Raw genomic sequence first — 18,354 nt, 5'->3', positions numbered from 1 at the left:
TCGCTGTGTGAAGCAGAACTTTCTGACATTTGTCCTGGCTGTGTCCCCTCTCAGCTTCGGGCCATGACCTCTGGTCCGAGACTGGGTTACATTTGCCAATGTGAATAACGCTGTTTCTTGCTCACCATCCTTTCGCTCTGCTGGTGAGTTAGCTTGCTCCATTTTGTCGATTCCTTTTAGCAATTTAAAAGTCTCTATCAGATCCACTCTCAGTCTTCTCTTCTCAAGGGTGAATAATCCCAGTTTTCTGAGGCGATCTTTGTAGCTCAAGTTCTCCATACCTTTTACTAGCTTTGTCGCTCGCCTCTGCACCCTCTCCAGCAGTGTTATATCCTTCTTCAGGTATGGAGCCCAGTGTTGGATACAGTATTCCAAGTGTGGTCTGACCATCGCTCTATAAAGCGGCATTATGACCTCCCTGGATCTACTCGTGATTCCCTTCTTTATCATGCCTAACATCCTGTTAGCTTTCTTTGCCGCTGCTGCGCATTGAGCTGATGGCTTCAGGGTCCTGTCTATCAGTACCCCCAGGTCTTTTTCTCGTTCACTCTTCCCCAATGTTATACTAACAGTTTATATCCAAGCTCCTTATTTTTGCTGCCCAGGTGCATCACTTTGCATTTTTCTACATTAAAACTCATCTGCCAATTTTCTGCCCATCTCTCAAGTTGCTTCAAATCTCTCTGGAGTTCTTCGCTGTCTCTTTGTGACCTGATTGCCCGGCATAGCTTTGTGTCATCTGCAAACTTGACGATAACACTGGTCGTTTCTTCTTCCAGGTCATTTACGAAGATATTGAATAAGATAGGTCCAAGAACCGAGCCCTGAGGCACACCGCTAGTTACTTTCTTCTAGTCAGAGTACTTCCCATTTATGCCCACTCTCTGTCTTCTGTTTTCCAGCCATTTTCCTATCCATCTTGGTATATCCCCATCTATTCCATGACTTTGTAGTTTTTTGAGAAGTCTCGCATGAGGTACTTTGTCGAACGCTTTCTGGAAGTCCAAGTATATTATATCCACCGGTTCTCCACTATCGACTTGTTTGTTCACTCCTTCGAAAAACTGAAGTAAGTTTGTCAAGCACGATTTCCCTTTCCTGAAGCCATGCTGACTACCTCTCAGCAGGTCATGGTTATCCAGATGCTGTACTATGCTGTCTTTAATCAAAGCCTCAACCATTTTCCCAGGGACCGATGTGAGACTCACAGGTCTATAGTTTCCCGGTTCTCCCCTTGATCCTTTTTAGAGAAACTGGGGCTCCTTTCCCTAGAAAAGCGGAGACTTAGAGGGGACATGATAGAGACTTACAATATCATGAAGGGCATAGAGAAAGTGGAGAGGGACAGATTCTTCAAACTTTCGAAAACTACAAGAACGAGAGGGCATTTGGAAAAGTTAAGAGGGGACAGATTTAGAACCAATGCTAGGAAGTTCTTCTTTACCCAGAGGGTGGTGGACACCTGGAATGCGCTTCCAGAGGGTGTGATAGGACAGAGTACAGTATTGGGGTTCAAGAAGGGAATAGACAATTTCCTGAAGGAAAAGGGGATAGAAGGGTATAGATAGAGAGTTACTATACAGGTCCTGGACCTGATGGGCCGCCGCGTGAGCAGACTGCTGGGCATGATGGACCTCTGGTCTGACCCAGCAGAGGCACTGCTTATGTTCTTATGTTATAGGGGAAAGCACCCTTCAGGGATTCAAGAAAAGGTTGGATAAGTTCCTGCTGGAACAGAACAAGAGCAGGTAAGGCCAGACTCAAAATAGGGCCGTGGTCTTTGACCTAAGGGCCGCCGCATGAGCGGACTGCTGGACACAATGGACCACTGGTCTGACCCATCAGCGGCAAATCTTATGTTCTTAACCCCTCAATTGACCCACACTACACTCCAAGGATTACAGTAAATGACACAGACTTTACATTAGAACTACAATCCCAAATTATAGGAGGTGAAATTGATAACCACCAATCCACAAAAAGCCACATACACTTCTCCCTTCGTATTCGCGGTGGATTAGGGGATTGACTAACCCGCGAATACGGAAAAACCGTGAATAACAGCTAGCAGGCTCCAGAGGGGAGAAAGACTCACACAGAGTGCCGGGATTGAGCTGGAGAAGTGGGCAGATCGGAAGCAGCTGCAGGCTTACATTTGAAAGCCTTACCTGCTGCATGCTAAGGCTCACTCCTGGAGGCACCGGCTCTAAGCAGTGCTCCTGTTGCACCACGCTGACAAGTCCTCCCTCCTTCCACATTCGGGTTGCTGCGGCCACTTTAAATTCCCAGTGATGACAGGAACCCGACTTTCTGTCTCATTGCAGTTCGCACTCTAGCTGTGCTGCTATAAACTGCTACACCAAAGTGCATACAGCCTGACCTGCAACTTAAACCCTGGACCCGCAGCACCCACCCACGCGCCGCATCCCAGCGCTCCCATTGGCCGGATGGGATTTTTGGAAACCCTCTGCCTCTCCCATTGGGTGAGGGCCCCAACTATCAAACCAGCTTTTGTGCTTCCGTTTCTCAAGCTCGGTGGAGCCGGCACTGCCTGTACGTGGGTTTGAGGGTTTGCAAAATTTTTAAATTGGTGATTGGATGATGTAATTGGGGTGGGGGGTGGAGCCAACCAATGAAAAATCACGAATAAGTGAAACCGCGAATGCTGGATCCACGAATACGGAGGGAGAAATGTACAATCAATAATGAAACAATCCTTCCTTGTGATGAGAAAGCTAAGATCCATCAGAAAATACCTTGACACAAACAGAGGCCTTTCAAATTGTAGTGCAATCCCTAATCCTATCCTAACTAATTACGCCAATGTAACACTAGTTCTTTGCTCTAAAATGTCCCTATCATGTCTACAACTAACTCAAAATGCAGCAGTTAAGACTTATACATGGACTATGGAAATCGGAACACCTACAACCCTACTATATGAAACTATATTGGCTGCCCATAACTGCAAGAATCAAGTTTCAATTAGGCATCATTACTTTCAGATCCTGAAAGGGAATGCCCCTGGACTACCTATCAGAGTTGGCCATCCCACTCCAGAGTGCCTCCAACAGATGTTCCACCAGAAATCTTTTCCACTTAATCCACTTAAAATACCCAGCATGCAACAATATAAAGTCTACCAGGCAAACCACCATATCATCCCATATCAATTAGCAAAATGTTGGAATCAACTACCACTTACACTATGATCTTGTGACCTCAGGTTCAGAAAGCCTTTAAAAGCATTTCTGTACCAAGACAGAGAGCCAACCCTGAAGTAACTGAAATGGTAATTGTAAAAACCCATTTCTAATTGTCTAATGCAACTCCTGGGACATAATGATCAAGGATGACTTACTTGTAACTGTGTATTTGTAACTATGACCTAATTGTATTAATAGTTGTACTTATCTACCTGTACTTGCAACTCTATTGCATGTGTGTGTCAATCTGTTCATCATAAGTTCCTAGGTAACTGATCCAACCTTGAACTGAATAGGTAAAGGCGGAATAGAAAACCTAATTAACATAACAAAATCTTACACCAAAGTTCCATAAATTGTACACTGCATACCTTGTTGGTGCCATACATCTGGTTTTCTCGTAGCACTTCTATGCATGTCCTTAAAGTCATAAGCGACTGATTGATGTTACCTGAAAACAAGAAGTGATTAAAGTCTTGTGTGCAAAATATGGAAACACGATGTCCCAAAAGCAGTACAATCTGATTAGGCTTTAGTGTACTCAATACTACATCTTAGATAAAAATATTTCAAGACCTGAAACATGCCGTATTAACAGAAGAAATTAAGCTCACATAGTCCAAAGAGAAATGTAGTTTTTACCTGTTATATTTCCTTTCCTTGATTCCGGCTAATCCAGCCTAGACCAAAGGCTTCCATCCTCCTATCAGCAGATGGAGACAGGGAAGACTTTCCCGTTTGCATCACCAGCATAAGTAGTGGTGAAGTATGAAACTTGTCTGTAGAGGCCGATCAAATTTTGGTTATGTTATCAAAACTGGCCCAAAAATAGTGTTTGGCCTTGTTTTGGTTGAAAATGCCTATGTATTTTCAGCCAAAATTATGCTGCGCAGCTGCCACTCTTACTGTATTTGAAGTTTGTAGTTTTGTAAACCACTTAATACTTTGGTACAGGTGGCATATCAAGAAAATTAATCTAATCCAATCCTTCCTCTCCAACCAAAAATATATTGCCTCCGAGTGTTAATAGATTTAAGAGAGGGGACGACCAGCAGATGTTGGTTGTTAGATCTAAGTGATTGAGCAGGAGTAGAGAGTATTAAGACTGTCCATAAAGGCAGGAGTTTTACAGAGTATTGATTTAAGACTTCGTAGGCAAATCTTGTAAGCTATACGATGTGCTACCGGGAGCCAATAAGATTTCTCGAGGAGTGGTGTGACGTGGTCGAATTTCTTTGCTTTCCATATGAGTTTGATTGAGGCGTTTTGCCTTTTATATTCTTTATTCATAACAAGTGCAACAGAAAATAACAGTTAAACTTATACAATATCACTTGAGTATCTATTCTTAGTAATTTCACAATTAAAAATAAATCCCTCCTTCCCAACCCTATTCTTACACATGTGATTACATATATATATATTGTTCTCTATTAATCCAACCCATCTTAGTATTGGGTGGGGGGAGGGTTTCAAGTATATGATCTTATAATGATTTATGGGCTTTGAGGGAGGGTGGGGGGGTTACATTTGTATTTATAGGTTATAATGATAAGATGTTCAAGTGGTTAAATTAATTGTGTTTATTATGAATTTTTGTACACTTGATGAAAGTTTAAAAATGAATAAAGAATTAAAAAAAAAAAAAAATCCAACCCATCAATATATAATTAAACTTCCTTTCAACCCCCCCACCCCACCCCTGTACAATTATATCAGTTGGGGAAAAATGATTATTTATTCATTACAATACTCTATTAATGGTCTCCAAACCTCCTGAAAATTATTAAAATTTCCTTTCTGCAACACTAACATTCTTTCCATCTTATACATATGACAGTGAATTCCACCAAAAACTGTAATTTAATCTATTCCAGTTTTTCCAATTAAATGTAATCTGCTGAATGGCAACACCTGTCATAATAAGTAATAACTTAATATTCTTTGCAGAAATTAGACTTTTCTTCCTCATAGACATTCCAAATAAAATAGTATCATAGGATAAAGCCACAGGATTTTCTAACAAATAAGCTGTAAGCGTCTAATTTCTTTCAGGGGAATCATTACAGTAGTCAATTCTACTTTTTTAATGACGGATAACATTTTCCCCTAATAAGATATTTGTTAAGAGGGGATGTGGGTGGGTATTATTTTATTCATCTCAAAATATGTATGAATTATTTATTTAATATTTTTGATGTATTAGGTTAGATTTTCTGAAACGGGTAGGGAGGGATTGGGAGGGTTTTCTATTTTAATTATAATTGTTTTACATATTAGATGTATTACATAATATTCATGATATTATAGAATATGAATACAAGAATGATATGTTGTACTTAAAGTGTTACATGAAGGATAATCAAGTGTGAATTTATAAGATCATATGACTTTTTCTAATACACGTAATATGCAAAACTGAATAAAGAAATAATAAAAAAAAAAGTAGTCAATTCTAGAAATGACAAAGGAATGGATTAATATATTAAGGGATTTGGGTTCCAACTATTTTGATACTGAACGGATTTGTCTACACTACTAATATGATCATGAAAAGCACAGTTACTTACCGTAACAGTTGTTATCCAGGGACAGCAGGCAGATATTCTCACACATGGGTGACGTCACCGACGGAGCCCCGCAGCGGACAGCCTCAAAAGCAAACTTGCTTGAAGATCTCGAGCTTTCGAGTGCTGCACCTTGCATGCGCGCGTGCCTTCCCGCCCAACTAGGGGGCGCATCTCCTGTGAGGATCCTCAGTTCATTGTTTTCCGCGGAGCTGAGAAGACTTGTGCTTCTGGCTCTGCAGCAATTTGCCTTCTCTTCACCGCGGCTGCTATTGTTCAGTCGCTGTGCTCAGGGTTTATTCCCTTGTTTATTTTCTTGTTTTATTTCTTGTTTTTCAAAGTAAAAAAAAAAAAAAAAAAGTTTTTCTTTTTTGTTTTCCGAGTCCGCGGGCTTGGGGCTAGGCCCTCTTCCCTTCTTCTCGACGGACTTTATTTTTTCTATGTCCCGGCCTGTGCTTTCGAGGCTGTCCACTGCGGGGCTCCGTCGATGACGTCACCCATGTGTGAGAATATGCTGCCTGCTTGTCCTGGGATAAAAATAGTTTCTGGTCAAAAATGACTCCCAGTATCTTGATGGAAGTAACTGTTTGAAGAGCGATTCCTACTAATATAATAGGAGCAAGAAGATTAATTCCTTCTTTCCAAGGAAAAAGCATTACGTTAGTTTTGTTGACGTTGAGCACCAGTCGATTTATGTCATTGATGGAATGAATTTCTGCGGGGTTATCAGGATCAAGAGGATGAAGAAGTTGTATGTCATCTGTGGTAAAGGAGCAAAATCAGATCCAGTCTTTTGAGCTGACTCTTGCTGCTAGAAGGTTTTGAGGACATGTCTGCCTATAGGACCCTTTTTAAGTCTTCACCGAGTAAGTAAGCAGCTCCTGAACAGAAGCACATCGTAGAGGCAGAATCTACCAAGGCTGACTGAACAGATACAGATCAATCATAGAAACAGAGTATGACGGCAGAAAAGGGCCGACAGCCCACCAAGTCTGCCCACTCAAGAACCTTCCCTCGAGAATCCGTCTATTAAGTATTCCTCTTAAGCAACCCCACCTGTCTGTCCCATCGTTCCTTGAAGTCAAGCGTGTTACTGGCCTCGACTATCTGACATCCATTCCATTAATCAATTACCCTTTCGGTGAAGAAGTATTTCCTGGTGTCTCCATGAAATCTCCCCCTTCTGAGCTTCAGTGGATACCCTCTTGTTACCATGGGACCGGTAAGAAAAAAGATTTCTTCCTCCACCTCAATGCGGCCTGTGATATATTTGAATGTTTCTATCATGTCCCCCCTTTTTTGCGCTCTTCGAGAGAATATAGGCGTAGCCTACTCAGACGTTCTTCATATGGGAGATCCTTAAGTCCAGAGACCATCCTAGTGGCCATTCGCTGAATCGACTCCATTCTCTTCATGTCCTTCAGATAATGTGGCCTCCAGAATTAAACACAGTACTCCAGGTGAGGTCTTACCATGGATCTGTACAACAGCAGTATAACTTCAGGCTTTCAGCTGATAAAGCTCCTTCTGATGCAACCCAGCATTTGTCGCGCCTTTGCTGAAGCTTTCTCCACCTGATTGGCAGCTTTCATATCTTCCCGGATGATTACTCCCAAGTCCCATTCTGCTACAGTTCTTGTTAGGTTTTCACCATTCAGGGTGTATGTTCTACATGGGTTTCCACTAACAAGGTGCATCACCTTACATTTCTTGGCATTAAAATGCAACTGCCAAGTACTGGACCATCGTTCCAGTAAAAGCAGGTCCTGCTTTATAGTGTCGGGCATGGTTGCGGTGTCTGGTTCTGCTCTGTTGCCCACAACGTTGCATAGTTTAGCATCATCCGCAAACAATGTAATTTTGCCACGAAGTCCCTGAGGTAGATCCCTTACAAAGATATTAAATAGTATCGGGCCCAAGACTGAGCCCTGCGGCACTCCACTGGTCACTTCCGATGTTTTTGAGGGAATACCATTTACCATCACCCTTTGAAGTCTGCCGCTAAGCCAGTCTTCTACCCATGCAGTCAGTGTTTGTCCTAGGCCCATTGCATTCATCTTGTTCAATAACCTACGGTGTGGGACACTATCAAAGGCCTTGCTGAAGTCCAGATACACGATGTCCAGGGACTCTCCCCCATCCAGTTTTTTTGTTACCCAGTCAAAGAAGCTGATCAGATTGGACTGACAAGACCTTCCCTTTGTAAAGCCATGCTGGTGTGGGTCCCTTAATTTTTCATCATCCAGAATCGCGTCCAATCTGTTTTTTATCAATGTTTCAATGACTTTACACACTATTGATGTGAGACTCACCGGTCTGTAATTCTCAGCCTGTGACCTGCATCCCTTTTTGTGGAGCGGAATAACGTTGGCAGTTTTCCAGTCAAAGGGGACTTTTCCCTTGCATAGGGAAAGATTGAAAAGTTCAGCCAACGGTTTTGCCAGGACATCCCTCAATTCTCGAAGAACTCTGGGGTGTAGATTATCTGGGTCCATGGTTTTGTTTACTTTCAGCTTTGATAGCTTGTGGTAGACATTGCTCGCGGTAAATTCAAGATCCCGGAATGGGTCCTTCGAGCACCCCTTTGTCTGTAGCTGAGGTCCGGAACCTGGCGCTTCGCAGGTGAAAACCGAGCAGCAGTAGTTATTAAATAGTTCTGCTTTGTATGCATTAGAGAATGACACGGTGGCGGTTTACCCGCGGCCACCGCATTTTAGCCGCGGGTCACCCGCCGAAAACGGGGAAGAAAACTAGCAGTCACTGCGGCGACGGGGACAAGGCCATTCACCGCCCGCGGGGCGGTGAATGGTCTTGTCCCCGCAGTGAGGCATGAAGGATCGCGCGGTCCCCGCAGCTCACACCCGCCTGCCCAATCGATTCTAGTGTTTAGCCAGCTCTCTCCCTTCTCCTCACCTTAGTTTGTAGATTTTCTTTTTCGGCGACCCACACGCTATCAGAGAGCCGCGCACGCGCGGCTGCTCAGTGTTCAATCTTCTGCTCTGACGCAACCGGAAACAGGAAGTTGCAGAAGATTGAACACTGAGCAGCCGCGAGTGCGCGGCTCTCTGATAGCGTGCGGGTCGCCGAAAAAGAAAATCTACAAACTAAGGTGAGGAGAAGGGAGAGAGCTGGCTAAACACTAGAATCGATTGGGCAGGCGGGTGTGAGCTGCGGGGACCGTGCGATCGCTAGTGTTCCCGGCTCAAATTGGAAGGAGGGAGTGAAAGGGAAAGGGAATGAAGTCGGAAAGAAAAACCCACAGCAGGAAAGAAAGGGAAGGACTGGCAGGTGAACCAGATGCTAGAAGCAGGGGGGGGGGGGAAAGAAAGAGGGAAAAAAGCTAGATGGGGTTGAAAAGAAGAGACACACTGGTATGGAAGAGGAAGATAGGGGAAATCTGGACACAGGAAGGTAACAGAAAGAGGGGAAATGATGTGCATGGGGCATAGGGACAGAGACATAAAGGGGACATGCCATGGGGATGGTATATGGATACGGGGGGGCAATGGCAGATACATATGGGAGATATTAGAAATGGGGAAAATAGGAGCACAGAAGCGAGATGGTTTGTGGGGATGGGACAGGGACCGAGCTCGCAGGCTCCAGTGGCTTGCACAAATTACATTGTAACATGCCATGAAAATAAGAGGGAGGAAGGTAGATAGATAGGCCACGCGAGAGAAGCTGAAGGGTGGTAGAAAGGAACATAAGAACATAAGCATTGCCTCTGCCGGGTCAGATCAGGGGTCCATCGTGCCCGGCAGTCCGCTCCCGCGGCGGCCCCCCAGGTCCATGACCTGGAAGTGTTTCCTACCTAACCTAAAATATCCATACCCCATTCGCTCAATGTCCTGTAAGGTAACTCTATCTGTACCCTGTAATCCCCTTCGCTTCCAGGAAGTCATCCAGTCCCTTTTTGAACCCCAGAATTGTACTCTGTCTTATCACCTCTCCGGGAAGCGCGTTCCAGGTGTCCACCACCCTCTGAGTGAAGAAGAACCTCCTTGCATTCGTTATGAATCTGTCTCCTCTCAGTTTTTCTGAATGACCTCTTGTTTTAGTTGCCCCTGCTAGTCTAAAGAATCTGTCCCTCTCCACCTTCTCTATGCCTTTCATGATTTTATAAGTTTCTATCATGTCCCCTCTCAGTCTCCGCTTCTCCAGGGTAAAGAGCCCCAGCCTGTCCAACCGTTCGGCATATGAAAGGTTCTCCATACCCTTTATCATCCTCGTTGCCCTCCTCTGGACCCTCTCGAGTATTGCCATGTCCTTCTTGAGGTATGGCGACCAGTATTGGACGCAGTATTCCAGATGTGGGCGCACCATTGCTCGATACAGTGGCAGGATAACTTCCTTCGTTCTGGTAGTGATACCTTTCTTGATAATGCCCAACATTCTGTTCGCTTTTTTTGAGGCCGCTGCACATTGTGCCGCCGGCTTCATTGTGTTATCTACCAATACCCCCAGATCTTTTTCTTGGCTGCCTTTCCCGAGTACCCTCCCTCCCATCGTGTAGCTGTACATGGAGTTTCCTTTCCCTATGTGCAAGACCTTACATTTCTCCACATTGAAGCTCATCTACCATTTTTTTGCCCACTCACTCAGTTTGTTCAGGTCGCTCTGCAGTTCTTTGCATTCCTCAACAGTTCTGACCCTGCTGGAGAGTTTTGTGTCATCCGCGAACTTGATAACTTCGCACTTTGTCCCCATTTCTAGATCATTAATAAATATATTGAACAGCAGCGGTCCCAGCACTGACCCTTGCGGAACACCACTTGTGACCCCTATCCAGTCAGAGTAGTGCCCCTTTACTCCTACCCTCTGTTTCCTGTCCGCCAGCCAATTTTTGATCCATCTGTGCACGTCCCCATCCACCCCGTGGTTCCACAGTTTCTTCAGTAAGCGTTCATGGGGCACCTTGTCGAAGGCTTTTTGGAAATCTAGATATATAATGTCTACTGGGTCACCTTGGTCCAATTGCTTATTTATCCCCTCAAAGAACTGCAGTAGATTTGTCTGGCATGATCGGCCTTTACAGAAACCATGCTGGTAAAGGAGGGAGGGAAGGGTGGTGGTGGAAAGGAATAGGACAGACATTGAAGGAGGGTGGAGAGGAACAGACCCCGAAGGGAAATGTGGAAGACAGAATGGGAAGAAGACAGATGCCAGACTATGGGGGAACGGAGGGAAGAAGATGGGTGCTAGACCAATTGGGGGGGGGGGGGGTTAAGGGAGAGGCACAGTAACAGCAAATGGAAGACGCAGAGAGAAGACACACAGTGGATGGAAGGAATTCAATGAGAAGATGTGGAAAGCAGAAACCAGACAACAAAGGTAGAAAACAAAATTATATTTATTTATTTATTTTTTGCTTTAGGATAAAATAGTATATTAGTTGTGTTGATAAAAATTTATAAACAAAGCCCTGCCAGCTGAACTTTCTCTAGTTCAGCAGCAGGAACTTTGATTTATAAGAAAGGAATAAGCTAAATATTACAGTACTAAGGCTTATATGGATGCAGCGGGGACGGTGACGGGGCGGTGAATGGGATGGCAGTGGCGGTGACGGGGCGGTGAAAGGGATGGCGGTGACGGTGACGGGGCGGTGAAGGGAACGGTGGTGACGGTGCGGTGCAGAGGATGGTGGGCCGGTGACGGGGACAGATTTTTTTCCCCGTGTCATTCTCTAGTATGCATCCGAGTCTACGAAGCTACCGTTAGGTTTCTTTAGGCGCACAATACCGCTAGTGGTTTTTTTCCTGTCGCTAACGTATTTAAAAAAGGATTTATCCCCTTTTTTAACCAGTTTTGCTATACGTTCTTCCATTCGGAGTTTGGCCTCCCTGACCGCCGTTTTAACGTTTCTAGAGTTCGCCATATAGTTTTCTTTAGTTTCCGGTTGTTGTGATTGTTTGTATGTTACAAATGCTTTTTTCTTTTGCTTTACTAGTTCTGAGATTTCCGCAGAGAACCATAAGAACATAAGAAACGCCTTCGCCAGATCAGACCTAGGTCCATCTAGTCCGGCGATCCGCACATGCGGAGGCTCTTTTAGGTACTCCTTTATGGAGACCCGGATTTCCCGTATCCCTCAATATGATTAGCAAGAAGGTATGCATCCAACTTGCATTTGAAACCCAGAACAGAAGTTTCCATCACAACCTCCTCCGGGAGAGCATTCCATGCTCCCACCACTCGCTGTGCGAAACAGAACTTCCCGACATTAGTCCTGAACCTGCTACCACTCAGTTTCAGGCTATGACCTCTTGTCCGTGTCACATCCAAAAATGTTAGTAATGATGTTTCCTGGTCTATTTTGTCAAATCCTTTTAATATTTTAAAAGTCTCTATCATATCCCCTCGCAGTCCTCTCTTTTCAAGGGTGAACAGTCCCAGTTTTCTGAGGCGTTCTTTGTAGCTCAAATTCTCCATACCTTTGACTAGTTTCGTGGCTCGCCTCTGCACCCTCTCCAGAAGAGTTATATCCTTCTTAAGGTATGGAGACCAATGTTGGACACAGTATTCTAAGATTGGTCTGACCATTGCTCTTTAAAGTGGCATTATAACATCTTCTGATCTACTCGTGATCCCCTTCTTAATCATGCCCAACATCCTATTTGCTCTCCTCGCCGCCGCCGCACATTGAGCCGATGGCTTTAGGGTTCTGTCTATCAGTACCCCCAAATCCTTTTCTTGTTCGCATTTGGCTAATGTAACCCCCAACATCCTATATTCATGTTCTTTGTTTTTCTTTCCCAAATGCATCACCTTGCATTTGTCTAAGTTAAAATTCATCTGCCACTTTATCCCACGTTTCCAGCTGGTTCAGATCCTTCTGAAGATCCTCGCAGTCTCTTTGAGAGCCGACCGCCCGACAGAGTTTTGTATCATCTGCAAACTTGATTATATTGCATGTTGTGTCCTCTTCCAGGTCATTTATAAAAATATTGAAAAAGATGGGCCCAAGAACCGAGCCCTGAGGCACACCGCTAGTCACTTTCTCCCAGTCCGAAAATTTTCCATTTATGCTCACCCTCTGCATTCTGTTTTCTAGCCATTTGCCTATCCATCTGTGCACTTCTCCTCCTATTCCATGACTTAGTAATTTACTCATAAGCCTTGCGTGCGGGACCCTGTCAAACGCTTTCTGGAAGTCCAAGTAAATTATGTCCACCAGATCTCCACTATCCATTTGTGCACTTCTCCTCCTATTCCATGACTTAGTAATTTACTCATAAGCCTTGCGTGCGGGACCTTGTCAAACGCTTTCTGGAAGTCCAAGTAAATTATGTCCACCAGATCTCCACTATCCATTTGTTTGTTCACCTTGTCAAAGAATTGTAGTAAATTTGTCAGGCATGACTTCCCTTTCCTGAAGCCGTGTTGACTAGCTCTTATCAGGTTGTGATCCTCCAAGTGTTGTACAATGGTATCTTTAATTAGTGCTTCAATTATCTTCCCAGGAACCGATGTGAGACTCACAGGTCTGTAGTTTCCTGGTTCCCCTCTTGATCCTTTTTTACAAATTGGGATGACATTTGCTATCCTCCAGTCATCCGGTATTTGCCCGGTTTTAATTGACATATTAGCCAAGGATTGTAATAGTTCCCCAATTTCTACCTTAAGTTCCTTTAATACTCTCAGGTGAATTACATCCAGTCCAGGGGATTTATCACTTTTTAGTTTGTCAATCTGAAAGTATACCATGTCCAACTCCACATTTACTGTTGCAAGACTATCGTCTAAGTCGCCGGTGAGTATCTTCCTTGTGTCCTCTGTGGTCTATTTTTTCTGTGCCGTTTGCTCACAGTCTTAATGTATATGTTGGTTGCTTCTTGCAGGGTTGATTTCAGAGCTGACCATAGTACCTCCACATTGTCCGTCGCGTTTTGGTTTAGCAGCTCTTTGTAGACATAGTCTCCCATGTGCTGAAAGTTAGTTCCTTTAAAGTTTAAGACCTTAGTCGATGTATTTGACCTAGTGATTCCTTTCTTCATGTGGAACCACACCGTGTTGTGGTCACTGGAGGCTAAAGCTTCTCCCATCGATACCTCTATGACACTGTCCCCGTTGGTGAGTAGCAGGTCCAGGATCGCCTGATCCCTGGTGGGTTCTAATACCATCTGTTTGAGACTTGCTCCTCGTATGGAGGTTAGTAGCCTCTTGCTGCTGCTGGATGTAGCAGAAAGTTTGTTCCAGTCCACATCAGGCATACTGAAGTCTCACACCAGCACTGTGGCTCCTCGCAATGTGATGGTCTCAATCTCTTCAATAAGTTCTTCGTCTGCATCGTCCTTTTGTCTTGGTGGTCTGTATACAACGCCAAGATACAGGCTTTTGCTATTGCCCCTGGCAAGGTTCACCCAGAGAGATTCTCCCGTATACAGAACCACCACCAAGAAAGTTCCCCCGAAGCAGCTGAATGCCTGTTTGAGAATCATCTCCATCTTCTGGTCATGTGAGGCCTTGAAGGTCAAACAACCTTCTGCCCTCACTATATCCAGGGTGTCTACCTCCATCATCCAAAAGAGATTATCTAAATCCTCTTTGGTATGAATATAGAGGCAGAGCAACTTTGTATCTCAGAGTACAAAATATGGAGCCTCTCTCACTATGGACCATATGCAAGTCCCCAGCATTTTAGTCCAATCAACTTGGAACAAATTTGACCTTTGACAAAAGGCAGTAAATCACTTGATGCAATGCACACACTTAAAAATCACACACAGTTTTACCAGCTTCACGGAGTCTATTGCCTTCTGCTTTTGTCCGAGTGATTCTCTCGCTTCCAGCAAGGTCAACCAGAGATAGCTGGCCGAGGGTTATCTGTTCTTTCTCCTGTGAGGGACAAAAAAAAAAAACAAAAAACCACTCTGAGACAGTGCAAGGCTCTAATAAATCGGCAACAATACCTGCTCATTTTATAACTTTCTTATTCCAAGGCCTTTTTGCCCTGTACCTTAACTTCCAGTGCTATTTAACTTATTTATAAATGATCTGGAAATTGAAATGACAAGCAAGGTAATTGAACAATTTATTGTCATCTGCAAATTTTAAAGTTACATAGAAACAGAAAAATGAAGGCAGATAACAACCATATGGCCTATCTAATTTGACTAACCATGCAATCTACTATCCCTCCTCTCCCTTAGAGATCCAACAAACTAGTCCCAAGCTTTCTTAAATTCAGATACACTGTCTCCACCACCTCCACAAGTAAGTTATTTCAAGCATTCACCATCCTTTCAGTGAAAAAATATATATATTTTTTAAATTCTTTAGTCATTTTTACAACTTACAACAAGTGCTTCAGAAAATGGCATTTGAACTTGGATACATCACTTGATTTTCTATCACAATCAACTAAAATTAAAATTTAACTCCCTCCCTCCCATCCCCATCAAAACATGTATAATCACATATATTGAAACGACCAGGTCCCAATTTGTATTAGCCTCGTTCTACTGTCCTGACTACAGATGCATCCGGAACACCTCTGTAGAAAGAAAATCACACACACACACACAAACGCACATGCAAATAGGCAAAAAGATATCTCTCTCTTTATTCAGAGTACTGCATACACCTTTTATATCATTTCACATGGATCAGTTTTTTCAGCATATGACTATAGGAAAGACCATATTTGGTAACAGGATACATAAAAGCAACTACCTGTAACTACCAATCTACCTGCTCAACTGCAAGTTATATCATAAAATATATTCTTTCCTATTTAATCTCAATATTTAATGAAAGACCAAACCCCCCTCACTGAAATAATTACATTATTAAGGGAAAAATGTTATTTACTCATTACAATAATCTGTTAATAGCCCCCAAACCTCTTGAAATTTACTAAAATTTCTTGTGGCTAATGTTCTTTCCATTTTATATATATGACATAATGAATTCCACCAAAAACTGTAGTTCAATCTACTCCAATTTTTCCAATTAAATGTAATCTGTTGTATGCTGACTCCTGTCATAATTAGTAATTTTCTGAGGTTACTTCATCCTATGTCCCCTCATTCCAGAGTTCCCGTTCAATCGAGAGAGAGATTCACCTCATACATATTTGTGTCTCTAATCATATCTTCCCTCTCCCTGTCTTTCCCCCAAAGAATACATATTGAGAACTTTAAGTCTATCCCCATATACCTTATGACGAAGACCACTGACCATTTCAGAGGTCTTCCTCTAGATCATTATTAAAACACATGCAGACTGAGAAAATGCAGGAAGACTGGGCATCCAAATGGCAGGAAAAATTTAATGTGGACAAATGCAAACCGACGCACATTGGGAAGGAGGAGAAATTAGGTTCTTACCTGCTAATTTTCTTTCTGTTAGCCTGTAGACCGGCATACTTCAATCTTCACAGATGGGTTATATCTCACTGTGACCAGGTGGAGACTGAGACCAAAACTTGGTTGTAGTATATTAGCTGAGACTCCCTCTTGCCAACCCAGTCTGCCGAATAGCCAAGCAGAACCGAGCCCAATTTTAATTGTAAACAGTAAAAGCACTCCGAACAGAAGAATAAAAACAACAAACATATAGTAAATACTAGAACCCGCAGAAAAATAAAATCTGCACGCGAGCAAAACCTGCAATCACTGTATAAAGACAGATAGGGTGGGGAACTATACTGGTCTACAGGCTAACAGGAAGAAAATTAGCAGGTAAGAACCTAATTTCTCCTTCTGTGTCACCTGATTGACCGGTATAGTTCAATCTTCACATATGGGGCGTACCAAAGCAGTACCCATCAAGGGTGGGACCCCTGAAGGGCCGACACCAGAACACACTCACCGAATACTGCGTCCCGACACACTTGAACATCCACATGGTAGTGTCTGACAAAGGAATGCAGAGAAAGCAATGTTACTTACCGTAACAGTTGTTATCCAGGGACAGCAGGCAGCTATTCTCACTAGTGGGTGATGTCATCCGACAGAGCCCCGATACGGACATCTTGCAAGCATGTCTTGCTTGAAGAAACTCACCACCTCCTTATCCACTAAGGACCAGTCATCAGACTTACGATCCAGGACATGTTCAGACCACCGAAATACGGTGCGAGCCACCAGCCTCACACAAATAGCCGCCTAGACCCCCAAGGCAGAGACATCAAAATTATACTTAAAGTGTCTCTAACGTACGCTCCTCAGAGACCCTAAGAGTAGAACAGTCCATAACAGGCACGGTATGCCGCTCAGTAAGTGCCGAGACCACCGCGTCCACCACTGGCGAAATTAAGATAGCCCTATCCTTCTCCGGGATGGGATACCCATGAGCCAAGGCGCTCCAACTGAAACGGCGCCCAAAGTCCACTGCGCCAGCACAAAATCCCGAAAATCTCGACACACAGGAAAAGAGCAGGAAACATGACAGACTCCCTGAAGCAGAGGGGCCCCCATACGCGGGGTCTCCGGTAGCGCAACTTCAAAAAAATGCAGCACCGAGGAGACCTGCTACATCAGGTCTAAAAGCTCATCACTCTGAATAAAAAGCGCACCACGGACGCATCTGCTCTGGAAGACGGGAAACCCAATGCCCCGCTGCCAGCGGCCGTCCCCTCTAGAGGATCCTGGAAGCCCGCCAAAGTGGCCAGGTCCTCAATCACGCCAACACGCTCCTCCGACCACCAATTTGCAATCCAAGCCCCCCGCGAGCACTTGGATGAGGGAGGAGGAAGAGGGGACGCCAAATGAAAAGAGGGAGGCAAAGCCACAGGGGGCGAGGAGGGCAACCACCCCCGAAACCCCTCAGGGACCCACAATTGTCTGTACAAAGAAAAAAATTAAATTGGGGGCAAAAAACCCCTGGGGGTCCCAAGGGACTCCCTGCCCCAGCAGGGGCCCCTGCTAAAACCTGTGTTTGCAATACACTGGATGATACAATGAAAGAAAATGAAAAATATTTATTTCAGAAGATAACAGAAATGTGCGAGCAATGGAATCCATTACATCTGTCTTGGTGGGGGAGAGTTCAAACTATCAAAATGATGATATTGCCTGTGGTTTGTTATCAGATGTTTTTTAAGGGGTCCTTTTATAAAAAATGTATTTTAAGGGGTCCTTTTATAAAAAATTAAACAGTATTCTTATAAAATTTATTTGGCTGGGCAAAACTCCTAGAATTGCTTTAGTATCTTTACAAAAAACAATTGCGGAGGGTGGGATAAATTTTCCAAACTTCTATAGGTATCATCAAGCCTATATTTTACGCCAGGGTATGTATTGGGTCCTCCCAGAGCTCATTGATAATACCCCAGATTGGTTATGGTTGGAATGGCGACATGTTTCCTCTACATTTATGTCATGTTCTTAGTATTAAAATGCCTAATTTATATAAAGATAATAGAATATTTATGGATACATGGAAAACCCTAAGATATGTCAGCAATTTAACACCTATTCCAATCTATAAATCAACAAATCAAACTATATGGTTAAACTCCAAGATCGAAATTGGCGGATTTAAAGTCATCTGGAAGCATTGGATGATAGCAGGTATACGGATTCTAGGTGATGTTATTTCAAATGGTAAACTGCTTGAATTTTCACAGTTGCAAC

The 18,354-nt window shown here is 43.7% G+C and overlaps 1 protein-coding gene across 10 annotated transcripts in view; it reads right to left on the bottom strand.

The window, feature by feature from the left end:
* Positions 1-18,354, bottom strand: part of KIF23 (kinesin family member 23) — a 203,697-nt gene that overhangs the window by 124,578 nt on the left and 60,765 nt on the right. For all 10 annotated transcript variants that reach the window (XM_033920429.1, XM_033920430.1, XM_033920431.1 and 7 more), the window contains 2 exons: positions 14,509-14,611; positions 3,578-3,657 (listed from right to left, as the gene is read on the bottom strand). In XM_033920429.1, the coding sequence (XP_033776320.1) occupies positions 3,578-3,657; positions 14,509-14,611 (183 nt within the window). The remainder of the gene's footprint in view (positions 1-3,577; positions 3,658-14,508; positions 14,612-18,354) is intronic.

This window comes from Geotrypetes seraphini, chromosome 14 (assembly GCF_902459505.1).
Source record: "Geotrypetes seraphini chromosome 14, aGeoSer1.1, whole genome shotgun sequence".
NCBI classification, from domain to species: Eukaryota; Metazoa; Chordata; class Amphibia; order Gymnophiona; family Dermophiidae; genus Geotrypetes; species Geotrypetes seraphini.
The sequence above is the reverse complement of the archived record's forward strand: the minus strand, read 5'-3'. Positions and strand labels throughout refer to the sequence as shown.